The sequence below is a fragment of the Anopheles arabiensis genome, chromosome 3 (genome assembly GCF_016920715.1).
Source record: "Anopheles arabiensis isolate DONGOLA chromosome 3, AaraD3, whole genome shotgun sequence".
Taxonomy (NCBI): domain Eukaryota; kingdom Metazoa; phylum Arthropoda; class Insecta; order Diptera; family Culicidae; genus Anopheles; species Anopheles arabiensis.
In genome coordinates, this window is record NC_053518.1 from 40,732,362 (window position 1) to 40,745,420 (window position 13,059).

General features: G+C 46.7%; 2 protein-coding genes across 4 annotated transcripts; one reads left to right on the plus strand and one right to left on the minus strand.

The window, feature by feature from the left end:
* The first annotated feature begins 2,074 nt into the window (after window positions 1-2,074).
* Window positions 2,075-4,351, plus strand: LOC120902077 (cardioactive peptide). 2 transcript variants are annotated; one of them, XM_040310565.1, is made up of 3 exons: window positions 2,075-2,404; window positions 3,320-3,438; window positions 3,513-4,351. In XM_040310565.1, the coding sequence occupies exons 2-3, from the start codon at window positions 3,349-3,351 to the stop codon at window positions 3,903-3,905; spliced, it is 483 nt and encodes a 160-aa protein (XP_040166499.1). In that variant the 5' UTR covers window positions 2,075-2,404; window positions 3,320-3,348; the 3' UTR covers window positions 3,906-4,351. The 2 variants fall into 2 exon arrangements, with proteins under 2 accessions (XP_040166499.1, XP_040166497.1); XM_040310563.1 differs by lacking the exon at window positions 2,075-2,404 and adding an exon at window positions 2,446-3,194.
* Window positions 4,341-11,618, minus strand: LOC120902076 (neither inactivation nor afterpotential protein C). 2 transcript variants are annotated; one of them, XM_040310561.1, is made up of 13 exons: window positions 11,349-11,618; window positions 9,982-10,357; window positions 9,615-9,918; window positions 9,263-9,543; window positions 8,920-9,195; window positions 8,456-8,844; window positions 7,843-8,391; window positions 7,623-7,773; window positions 6,546-7,554; window positions 6,221-6,471; window positions 5,483-5,868; window positions 5,035-5,410; window positions 4,341-4,975 (listed from the first exon to the last, which is right to left on the minus strand). In XM_040310561.1, the coding sequence occupies exons 2-13, from the start codon at window positions 10,273-10,275 to the stop codon at window positions 4,499-4,501; spliced, it is 4,743 nt and encodes a 1,580-aa protein (XP_040166495.1). In that variant the 5' UTR covers window positions 10,276-10,357; window positions 11,349-11,618; the 3' UTR covers window positions 4,341-4,498. The 2 variants fall into 2 exon arrangements, with proteins under 2 accessions (XP_040166495.1, XP_040166496.1); XM_040310562.1 differs by having other exon boundaries at window positions 4,499-4,975; window positions 11,481-11,618.
* Window positions 11,619-13,059: the final 1,441 nt, after the last annotated feature.

Sequence of the window (13,059 nt, forward strand, 5' to 3'; positions counted from 1 at the left end):
ATAAATAATTGATGAATTAAATCGACAATTAAAACGATATATAACGTTTGGTCAAGGATAAGGATAAGGAGTCTATTCAAAGAACCAATCGTCCTGGATTATTTACCATTGCTTAACTAGTTTTATTCCAGTTATCATTTGTAATTGTACTTCTTCTTCTCGATCTATTCATGTTTTAGCACGCCGTGCTGAAATGGTCTAATTTCCAAACATTGTCAATCCATGGCTACATCCTTCCATGATTTAATGTACCCTAAAGCTTGCATCGTCAACTATAGTATGACTACAAGTCGATCAAACACTGCGTCTGGGTGATAAAATAATCTACACTATAATCTACAATGCAGCCCCGTACTTATATTTAAAAAATATGGCATATGTTAGTATAAGTTATAAACGTTACAAATGAATCAAACAAACTGCTTCGCCAACATAACAAATTCTATTTTTATCTTATTTATATTTTTACTATCAAATTCATATTTGAAATCAAAGTCAAATCAGAGCAGGATCATAGCAAATTAGAATATTAAAGTGCTTAATATATGTAGTGTTACAATTTGTGGTAAAATTAACTTTTGAGTGACCTTTACATATACAAAGCAATATGATTTTATTTAGTTCAATTTGAACATGAAAAAGATTTGAACAATTTTAACATGAACAACGAACGAACGATAAAACAAACGAAGCATACAGCCATAAAAGGGGGAAAATTTGAGAATAGATCATAAATCTCTACCTTCATATTATCTCTAAATATTACACAACAAGGTGTTCTTGATTTGAGAAATTTACGATTTGTAAACAGTGTGTCTCCCAACACCACAATTAGAGAGCAAGTAGTAAAAAAACAAAAACTGTGTTCCTGACTGGTGAACCATACGGGGCAGCATCATGCAAAAAAGCAACATAAACAGACACATCCGGAATTATATCACTCCGGCAGCAGTGAATCGATGTCGCCGCTCACATTGCCAACCACAAGCCCGAAACGCAGCCCCGAGTCCTGTCACATGTGCACACAACTATTTGCGCGTATAGCACATTGCAACACAGAGGCAAATCAATCCAATAATTAAACACACCCTTTGTACTGCACTCGCATGCATTGCATTGCTGTCTGCACGCGCGAGTGTGTGTGTGTGTACGTTTTGTGGATGCAATTGCATAACGCAATTGTTTATCCTGCCGCGATCCGCACCATTACTTGAATGGGAATTAGGGAGGGCAGAACGGGTTGGGCGCATAAAAGTTCAGTAGGTGAATGCCACCTACCAGGTGGCCGCATAACTGGCGCTTCCCCACACTTCCCTCTTTCCTTCGTAGTTTTTTCTAAATATCACGCGTCAAAAGCATGTCGGACAGGCCCCGATCACCACTTCAGCGAATGGTATTGATGGATTCCTTCCTATATCCTTCCAATTTTTTTCCTGCCTCTACTTTGCTGCTTGCTGTTTTGGTACAAGAAATGTCACTTCGAGGCCAGTTTAAGTGTAACTTTCCACGAGAAGTTTCCCACCGGAAGAGGAAGGAGAATGCTGATCAGCGTACTGAAGGAGGGACCGTACCGTGGGCGATACGCGGTACGGAGCAAGCATCACTTTTAAAAACGATTCTTGCGGTTTGTTCATTAATCGCCTGTCAACAGGTGTCCTAGCGGGCGTCAAAATCGTAGCAATGATCGTTGTAATAAAATCCCTCCCACCACGTCGGTAAAGCTGTCGGCCAGGCGTCGCAAGTGGTCAGTCCTGGTACGCGCGTATCAAAAACTCCAACGACCCGTTAGACCAACCTGCGCACGTTTTTCCAGAACCCTAAAGAAACATGCCAACCCTCTTCCTCGATTCGGTACGCCCGTTCCTTGAATCCGCTAAACGAGCATTTTATGCAAAAATCATGTGCATTTATATAACGATACAGTACAGTACAGAGGGAAAACGGGTCGGAAAAGTGGCGAGAGTGGATGATGCTGTGCGATGCGGAGAGTATTTACAAGAAAGGCGCACTCCGGGCGGTCCTTTCGGGCGTGCTCGTTGTCGCACTCGGTCGCGCAAACTATATAAAAGCACATGGCCGGTGGCAAGCATTTTCAGTCAGCAAAGAACCGGGAAGGCTCAAGCACGCAGCTACTTAGCTTGTTTCCGTAAGAGGATTTCCCTTTAGATAGTGAGCGATTTCGACAAATCCCGTGAGATTGTGAATTTGAAAAAAGCAACAAAACACATACACATACCCATTCCGTGGAAACTCACATGTGCTGGCGTGCTTTTTGTTGGTGATCGCACGAGGTAACCCATACGTTTGGTGAGCAGTGTGCCTGGTGCGTCGAACGTACTGTATCGTTTTGCTGAACCTGACAAATTGAAACCGCAAGTCTAAGCGCGTGAGTGAATTTTGCCGTGTAAGTAAAGTGATGGAAGAAAACGTGCTTTCGGGGCACATGGTTTTGGAGGGGTTTTGCAACGGGAGCGGGAGCTAAAAGCTGAACCAAAATGAACCATTCCTAGTACGCGTCTGCTTAAGACAATATCTGGTCGGGACTGGGATGGGGCGATTGTCTTGCAGCAGGATATTAAATCGTGGCTATGAAATGTGATTCTGTGAACTCTTTTTCGTGTGCTTGTTTCCTCCTGCGTTTGCTTCAACTGATAACGTTTCAACGGTCATTTTTATCAATTTTCATAGCTTTTTTCGTTATGTCCCAAAAACCATCCAGGGTTTGTAATTGATGTAGAAAACATTACCCCCGAAAACCCTGGTAACGACGTGTTACTCTAACACAAAAATCGCAACCCTTCGGGACAGGAGTCGGCACAGCTTTCCCTACACGTTAATGCAATTGAAAATGCGCAGCGGGAAGCGAGTGCACAGTTTTTCGCACTTTACCCATAACGCAGCATGAAAACGGCTTGTTCCAGTTTTCGCTGTGTCCCGTTTTGCCCCCTGCCCAGACAGGAGCGTGTCCAAGACAGATGCCCTTTTCCTCTTTCCCATGGTTTCGGACAAACGTCTGAAGCCATATACATGGGTAGAAGGTAGATGTGGAAGTATGGGGGAAGCTTCGGGATTTCGTAACACCACAATAGGAAAAGGATTTATCTTTAAAAGACGCGTTGGTCTTATCAAATCGTCCCACTCACATTGCATCTGTCGAGCAGCTCGGTACGGAAGCCATTCAACACTCGGTCAAGGTTAAGGAGCTTTTAATCAAGGCAGTTTCGAATAATTAAAGCTGGAAGCATTCGGAAAAGTTAAAAGGGGGATGATGTTATCCTTGAAATGAGACTGATTACACTTGACAATGGTATAATTGCAGATTGTCAAAAGGCTTCAGCAGTGCACAGGATGACTCACAGAACTGCGGCCAAGCTACTGCTGGCAGTTGTATCGCTGTTCTGCGTACTTCAGATGCTGGAATGCGGTGTGGTAGATAGAGTAAGTACAAACGATGATTTCATAAAACATATATACTGATGTTAATGCGAAAACCTTTCTAATCTTCCTTGTAGCAACCTCGAGCCTACAAACAGTACAACACGGAACCACAGAAGAGACCGTTCTGCAACGCCTTTACCGGTTGCGGTAAGAAGCGATCGTCTGCCTCGAGTCCACCGACGGCCGCAGCCGCCGCTGCCGCCGCCGCCATGCTACAGCGACACCTGCAAACCATGGACCCAGGGCGGAAGGACCGTATGGGCAGTGATTTTGACCCGAACGAAGAATCGATCAGCAGTCTGCTCGATCTCAACACGGAACCGGCGGTCGAGGATCTGCTCCGACAGATCATGTCCGAGGCGAAGCTGTGGGAAGCGATCCAGGAAGCGAACCGGGAGATTTATCTGCAAAAGTCGGGCATGAAGGACCAGCGCAATGATTTCCCGCTGACATTCAGCACGCAGTAAGCTGGACAGGGCTGATACCTCCAGTGCAACAACTAACTAAAAAGGCAACCAACAACTCTAAACTTCTCGGTGTATTAACACACATACACTCATTTGCACCAGCGCACCACGGATGATCCACGTTTTACACACAACACTGTGGCTAGGGAAACGGATACACAGACTCCACGGTTGAACACACTGTTACTACTCCTACTAATGCGTAAGAATGCCAGGCTCTCGCGCCCGGTTAATCAATACACGGCTTCCCATAAGGACACGGGAATCACCCTATTTTTCTCTTATGATGTAGATCGTTAATAGTCTTAAGGAAAGTGAATCAAAAGGACGGAAACGCAACAAACAAATTCCTAAAACGGTGTGCCCTCATTCCATGAGAGCTCAGCGAGGTAATTTTTACGTTAAAGTTCTACAATGCAATAAAATACGCGAATGTAAAGCTGAAACTAATGCGATCCACTTGGTCACGAGCATTTGCAAGGGGATAGACTTTATTGGAGAAAAGGTGTGTGTGTGTGTGTGTGTGAGCTTAGCGGGGCCAACAAACTGGCGTGCACTTATGCACTAGCATAACAATCAGCAATCAGCAACACTTAGAACTCTTCCACATATCCTTCCACGATGATGCCCGGTACAATCTCCTCGCTGATGAAGCCCCCGGTCAGGCTGTTCTGGTTCATGTCCTGCGGTGTGGTGGAGCGGCTACGCGACGGTCCCGCCTTCTGCTCGTTCATCATAATCGTGTCCTGCGAGAGGGAAAGCTTCCGCTGGCTGGGCGAGGCACTGTTGCTACGGTTGCCATTCTCCGCGCCCTGGCAGGATTTCGGCCGTTCGGTCGGTTTACTCTGGTACACCACATTGGCGGCGTCTCTGCGCTTGGCGTCCGCATTGGCAGTGGGATAGTAGCTGTTGCCGTTGGTGTTGTTGTTGTTGTTTGCGTCATCATAATCGATGCTTGTTGTGGTCATCGAAAGCCCTTCCGAGTTGCGCTTCATCGAGGCACGGTTGTAGTTAGTCTTGCGCAACATACCCTGGAAGTTGAACGGGGGCTCATCGTCCGAGTTGTCATTCTAAAACAAAGTTAATCAGTGTTAGTGCTTCAGCTAGCATACTTTTAAGATCTTCCTACCTCGTCGGTGTTTTTCTTGCCAATCAGCTCCATTTCCTTGATCGGATTGATTTTGGTCGGTGTGATCGGTCGCACCTGCGGCTGTGGGGCAGGCCGCTTTTTAACGCCTTTCTGCGGGAACTCGGCCGCAATCGGTACTTCCGGCTCCGCCATTGGGACCCGTGGTGCCTGCCGTTTTTTGTAAATGGCCGTCTTGCCTGTACCGACAGAGCCCGTCTCGTCGAAGCTGGTGGCACTGAACTTGTTGCGAATGTCGTCCACACTTTGCCGGGCATACGGGATGGGTGAATAGACCGAGGACATTGGAGTGGCCGATTGAATCGGTGACCGGGGACGGTTCACAGCGTACGGCTCCACTACATGGTGTGGCGAAAGGCTGCAAGTATAAAACAAGAACACAAACATTATTCACACACGAAGCCTTCTTCACATTGCAAACACGTCCTACCGTTTGATCGGTAAGCTCGGATCCCGATGGAACGGTTCGTTGGCGAGTGAATGCTGCCCAACGTCACCGGGCCCATCCATTCGGTAACCCTTTTGGGCGGATTTGGTAATCTCCGAGGACAGGTTTTTCCTGCGTCGCAGCGGGGCGTCCCAGTCTTCCGTGTCCGAATCGTTGCCGGTGTAGACGTAGGAGGCGGACGAGGGGTCACACATATACGTCGTGTCGAAGAAGGGAATATCGTCGAATCGGAATCGCAACTTCCACACAGCCGGACGCTGCGGGCCGAGCAGAGCCGGATTGCGCTGGTTCGGATCGATCTTGTCCAGCATAATGCAGTTGCTGCTGGTGGCGAATCCGGCAACGAGCCGCTGGTTGTAAATGTGAACCTGGGAAGGAAAAATTGAAGTAATGCGTTACAGTACGTTACTTTGATTCTTTACGCCTGACGCTATGCAATGCGCATTACAGGGGTTCCGGTAACGCTTACAGTGCGTGTCATTTATATTGTGTTATTTTTCCATGAGGCTTTTGATCAGAAATAATTAAAAATTTTGTGTAATTGAATGATTTTTGGGGTATAAGTGATAAACGTGAAATGATTATCAAAAAAGATAGGAGAGTAGGAATATTCATTGTGTTTTCTTTTAAAAATTAAAAAAATGGGAATTCAATTATACAAAATAAATAACATTTGAATAACGTAAAACTTGGTTTAAAACTAAATGTTTGTAAACGAACCTGTTGCGATAGGTTCACCAGATCCTGATATCGTGCTGCACGATACTGCAGAAGCACCTGATACATGGACTTTTTTCTCCAGCGATAGACAAACGGCTTCATGAACTCGGCCGTCTCTGCATCCAGCTTGCCCGTGCGGTCGTTAATCAGCGGTCGATACTTCTTGCGTGCCATATGGCCACGATAGGCTGACTGAATTTTAAGTGCCGCTTCATCCTGACTATCCTGATTGACCATTTGTCGCTTCCGAACTGAAGCAATACAAATAACGTTATTATGAATTCCACAAACACCACAAAGAGAGTTTATTCCTAGCAAAACTCACTCGATTCACGATGGACCTGTTTTAGCTTGGTCGCAACGGTACGCTTCGCCAGGAAGGCACGCATCATCGCTTGAATTTTAACAATCTTCTTTACTTGCGTCTCATACAGCCGCTGTAGATACTCCACGTTGTAGTACTTCAGAAACACCTTCGTCTTCCCGATCACCCAACCCTCGAGCTTCAAGCGCAGCAGTAGCAGTCGACAATTGTCGCGCGTCATCTCCACATTTTCGTCGAAATCAAATGCCAGAAATTGGTACCGTCGCAAAAACTCCTGGAACGGAATCCGATGGGAGAAGCCCTTCTGTCGGCCCCGAGCCGTATCCAGTACGGCCATGGCACGCAATTGCTGCCGCACCATTTCCGGTGCAAATCCCTTCGGCCTGTACTCGAGATCCGAGCGTATGCAGCGAACAAAGTGCGTACCACCACTGTTCGGGCCGATCGAGAGTGTTTTGAACAGTTCCAGGCTAGTCGCCCGGAAAACCCCTGCAATCGTGCGCATCTTGTGCACCTGCGAGTACATACCCTTCGAGAGGGTGTTCATCTTTTTGGCCTTGTTTTTCTCCGCGACCAGTGCCGCTCCCCAGCGCTTCTTCTTGGTCGGTTTGTCCACCAGCATGCCTAGCGCGTCCTCGGCCGCCATGGTAAGATTGCCGGTGCGTGACAATTGATTGGAGAACATGATCTTGATGATGGGCTCACCAGATGCGCGTAACGTTTCCACCATTTCGGGCGGAATAAAGTCCCGGTTCTTGTCGGGCATATCGCGCGCATCGTACGTAATGCGTCCGGTGTAGTGCGCCACGGTAAACTCGTGACCGCTGGCACGCTTGATGAACGGGCTTTTGTTCGTGTGGATTGAATCGATGATGTAGTTCTGGCCGTGGCGTCCTCGGCTAGCGTCATCGATGAAGCTAAACACTCCCTTCGGTTTGGTGAGGATGTGGTCAACCGCCAGCTTGTTGTCGTAGTAGTGAAGGGGAGTTACAGGAACTTGTTCCTCTTCCTGTGTGTGAGAGGAAATCAAACCCGTTGAGGATCATGTTCATAGTACCTATCACTATCAATAGTTACCATTTCGATCATTTCAAACACAAAGATGCGCTGGTTGTACAAGTACTGCATCTGTTCGTTGAGCGCATTCACAACCAACTGATCGATGTGGTTCCGGTGGAAGCACTCAAATCCAAAATGATCCGTAACGGTAACGGAATGTTTATCTCCACTGCAAATAAAAATAGGTTAATATTCTCTCTTCTTCCTCTGTCAAACATCGAAACATCGAATTACTCACTAAATAGCTCTACCAAAGGCAAGCTTCTGATTGATGGTGTTCGTAATCCAATCGACCAGCCGAGAGTAGATGGTCGCTGCCAAAACATCCCGAGCATCGCGTGCCTCATCGGCCGTGTGGCGTCGGCGTTCAGCCGATCCGCGCACTATCACGCAATAGTTCAGCAAAGCCCACTGGAACTTTTTCTCGTCCAGCTGCAGCAGAGTGGCGATCTTGCTGATCACCTCAAAGCTCTCCAGCTCGGTCATGCCATCCGTTTCCTTGAATCGCACTTCGCCCAGCAGCAGAATTGCGGCCAGCGTCCGGTAGATGGTTTCCAGAATGTCCTGCGATATCTCGAGCGCTAACAATTGCTCCTCAAACTCTTTGAAGGCCCGCACATTGCCGGCAATATCATCTCGGCAGTACTTAAGCTTGTCCGAGCTCATGCCGTCGGATATGCGCAGATAGCGATAGTTACGGCCTCCCTCGAGCGAAAAGTCCAGCAACCGTTCCTCGGCATCCATCGTGTCGTAGAAGTAGTAGAAGATGTGGAAATTCGATTGGTTCCTGCAATTCGAAATGCAAGATTCAATAGACGATCTTTTGAATTGTTGCTATAACTTTGACCTACATATTAGTTGACGAGATGCGAAGCTTTTCCAGCAGATACACCCAAAAGATAGCACCGGACAGTTTACCAGTCGAACCGAATGTAAGCTGCGCCTGTACGATACTTCGGGTGGAGTTCGGATTCAACGGTGTTCCGGCATTGGTAAGAGCGCTGAGAGCTTTGTATCCGTTTACGATACGCTCGTACACTCCGGGATTGCCCTCACCGAGCACTCCGAGATGTTTCATAAGCAGTTTCAGGTTGGTCGTTTTTCCCGAGTAACTTTCACCGGCCAGTATAATGTGCTGCGGTTCCTCGTGGTGCAGCATGTCCTGGTACGCGCTGTCCGCGATTGCAAAGACGTGTGGTGCATTATCCGAGCGCGATTTGAACATGTACTTTGAATGGAACTAAGTGAGAAAAAAAGATCAAATGTTATTCAAGGTACCATTGAATTTTAGATCGTTTCTTAATCCTTTACTTACACCACGCACATACTCCGGAATAGTTTCGTTAGGATTGAGTGAGATCAACACATCGCCGACGAACGTGTATGTGTTACCGTTTTTGTATCGCTGCGTGATCTCTTCCAGTATCGTTTCCTCGGACAGCTGCTCCAGTGCTGCCAGATCTTCGACGTGCAGCTTCTCAGGGCGTGCTTCGGCTGACTTTAGCATGCCACGAACGACCGCCACTTCCTCCTTTTTCGGCAGCTGTGTGCTCTGCACCGATTCGGCCAACATTTTCAGCTCTTGACTCAGCTGGAAGTAGAATAGGAGAGCGCGTTATTCAAAAGGGCAGAGTTCCCCACGCGTAGAGCACACCTACATGGTAGTCGTTCTCAGGCACTTGGGTCAGAAAAGGATGCTCGATAACTTCCATTATGAACGGCCGGTGGTCTGGATTCTTCTCGAGACATTCAGCAATAAAATCGTTATACTCCTGCGACCAGTTCGATTGCCGATAAAGCGTTGGCGGAGGATTGCGCACGATCTGGAACATGGCACGGGTGGCGTGCATGTCCGCGAACGGTGGCTTACCATCGCCCAGCTCAATCGCCGTAATGCCCAAAGCCCACACGTCCGACCGATTATCGTAGACATCTTTGTCTGTGGAGATGGGAGATGTCTTTCCATTGGCTTTGTATCTTATATACAGTCATATACTAGCGAATTCTTACCACTCTTGGAGCTAGTGACAACTTCCGGAGCCATCCAGCAGGGTGATCCGATGCAGGTGCCTCGCTTTCCCAGCGTGGACTTCGTATCGCGTGCCAGTCCATAGTCGCACAGCTTCACCTCGCCGTCCTTCGTGAGCAGTATGTTGCTACCACGCACATCACGATGAACGATATGGTGTTCGTGCAGATATACCAGCGCTCGCGAGACTTCACGCAGAATGTACGCAAGCTGCAGCTCACTGGCGCGCCGATTGTTAACAAACAGTTTTCGGACGACATCCACTGCCGGACCGTAGTCGCAGTACTGTAACGAGGAGTTTCTCACTCATGAATGTGATGTTACGACCTAAATGTATCGTTCACTCACCTCCAGCACGAACCAAATCTCGTCGCACTCCCCGGCCGGACACTTCTTCCGATAGATGCCGTAGAAGTCGATCAGGTTTGCATGCTTGGAGTGGTCGCGCAAAATGCGAAACTCCTCCTGGATAGCGGTTTTCGTTTCGCCTTCAAACTTTTGCACCTTTATCGCAACATTCTTGTTGCCGGCCTGCGTATCAGTAGCCCGGTACACCTTTGCACACACACCGCTGCCGATTAGCTCGCCGAGCTTGTACCGGTTGCCCGGATCGGGAAGCGTTTCGATCTTAAGGTTAGCCATGAACGTTGCCGGCTATGGTTTAGACGGTAGAACTTTGCTTTAGCTATTATTTGGATCTATTTGTCCATGAGGTGTTGTGGAACTTTTCAAAACAAAAATAAAGGATGTTAAATCATAATAAAATCACTCCCATCAACGTGCTTAGAATGACTTAAAAACACATGGCCTACTTTTTACATAAACATTATTTCACATCTTTTCCATTCTCACACAAACACATTCCTACTCTTCTTCTGAAGATCATCTTGATCGATCGATCGATCTACGACGATAAAACTTGGGTGACAAAAACCACGAAGATCTTCAATCAAGATTCATTGAGGAGCAGGAATTCCGCTCATTTTCATTGCCTTTGCAGCGGTTTGAGTGAGTTATTTACCCCTACGCCCCTTTGCTTCCCCAGCCGAGCTGTATTAGCCGCCGTACCACTACGTTTGTGGTTTTACATTCCGATCGACGCTAACCGTTCGACGCACTGATGATGGAGGTCGTAATAGTTAACGCAGGAATGTGTCAAGGTCTTAATGGGAGCGCTTTGAAGAATCCTTCAACAAACTAACTGCTGCAAAAAATAACTCAACCTCATTTTACTCGCTGCTGGTTGTAAATAATTGAACGCTCATCGGGGTGCTAAATTAACTAGAAATACTCGACTAGATGAGCACATTACACTTTAATTAACTTTATAAAGAAAGAGAAAGCGCTTTTTTTAAACTCTGCCATGGATGAACTTCAGGCAACTGGTTATTTGCTGGTACGAAATGTAGTTAAAATTTCAATGCGGAAACAACTCGCATGCGGAATGAAGGCAATCCACAGTTACGTAAATCAGCAGTTTAGAAACCAGCACAAGAAACCTTGCACAGCCTGTGTGGGCTTTCACTTGGAGGTCGCATTGTTGCACTAATCCTGTTAGGCAAGCACTTGAAACACTTCCGGCGCCAGTAAAGTCGCCTAATTCACTTAACATGATTGAGCATTTTGAGCATTTATTCACTTATAACCAAGTTTTTCAACTAACAGTATACACGGATCACTATACAGCAGAATTGAATTAATAAACATTGGTTTACCGGTGAATATAATAAATCCTCGTTGATAACACTTCACCAAACTCTCGTTTATTTTACAGTATCGTCTTGTTTTCTCACATTGCAATAGAAACTACCAATTGTAAAAAACACTTTCGCTTTTAATGTTCCAACCAATTCTGCAGCTATTATGAGACACAGCGAAACAATGAGGTTTGCTTCTTCTCGACGACTTGACAACGACACTGGTGGCCTGCGGTTGCTCCTGCTCGGCTCGACTGCTTGCCGCGAATTCTAACCATCTACTAACCATTGGCCACCGTCAATGGTCACCGGGAAAGCGATCCCTGGGATGTTACGTCGTCCCCCGGGAAGCCTTAAAAGTTAACTCCAACTGTTTCACTAATTCAATTGTACGCCTCCCTGTTACACCCATACATAGGCTAGTCCTGGGTTTCACGGTTACGCCAACGGCAAATGATAGTTCCAGCTGGAACACAACCGAATTCTAAACTCCTTCCGTCTGAGCCACGGTACCGATAGCGATTGCTTGTACGATTGCTGTGACCGTTGGTGGGCACGTTTTTCACTCGCGGTCACCCGTTAGAAAGGCGGCAGCAACTAGTTGAATTCAAACCAAACGGGTGTTGAGTATGGTGTTGCGCTCTAATTGAAATGCAAACATTATCGAGGTTTTCCGCGTGATCCTATGCGTCTGGGTGTTTTGGGTGACACCATATGGGGCTGTGCTAATGCAACACCTTGGTTGCGTTTTAGGCTGTCACGTGAAAGCCAATACGGTCTGCAGGGATTCAAATTTCCGAGTAATAGGGAGAGGGTTTTAAATAAAGGGAAAGGAATTAACAAAGCGATTGATATGATTTACTTCTCTCTCTATGCACGATAGTGAGGCAGGAATCAGTTACATTGATAAACAAAACAGATGTATTTTAATGTAATTTGGAAGAAAGTAATAGGTCCTAGCTTTCACCAACAAGTCCAACATAAGCTTGTTAGTTGTGTTAGCTTTTTTTCTAAACGTCCAGCTACATAATCTGATTTTGTATCATCTTTTTTTTTTTGGTTATTCTCAAATCGGTCAAATCACAAAGAAAGACAGTAAAGCTTAAACTGAGCCACATAATCGTTCCTGGGCGGCTATCTCGCATCAGCGTTCTGTTAACTTTTGATGAGCAAAGAAAGAACAACATACAACCACTCGCCCTCCTAATAGCCCTTAAATGCTTCAAAACCACTCAGCCGCATAATTCGATGATCAGATTAGGCTCGCAGCAAAAACACAATTGCATCCCAGGGTTTTTGCCGGTGAATGATCTGCACCGGTCGGGTACGGCGTGACTTCGGAACTGTAGTGAATTTCACCCGCGTGCCATTATTACGTGTCCTTGTGCATCCAAGGGCCCTCCGAACGGCAAAGATCAAAGTCCCGGCTCGCTGTAAGGTGTGTGCTGAAAATAAACAAAGAAGCTATCATCCTCCTTCAGTCTTCTTGTTGTAATCCTCCAGTTGGTCCTTTTTCCGACCGAAACGCCGAGCAATGATTAAAAGGGCCAGGCGGCCGTCGGATCCTAGGCGAGAGTTTTCCCCCGAGGGAATTCTTATGAAGGGCGCATGATGATCTTGCATTTCCGCTAAACCGGGTGCAGCAGTGCCATTGCAGCAATATTAAGAGATTTATCAATGGGACATAAAGCTGCCTACTCAGTGCAAAACAGAGCGCCCAACAATGATG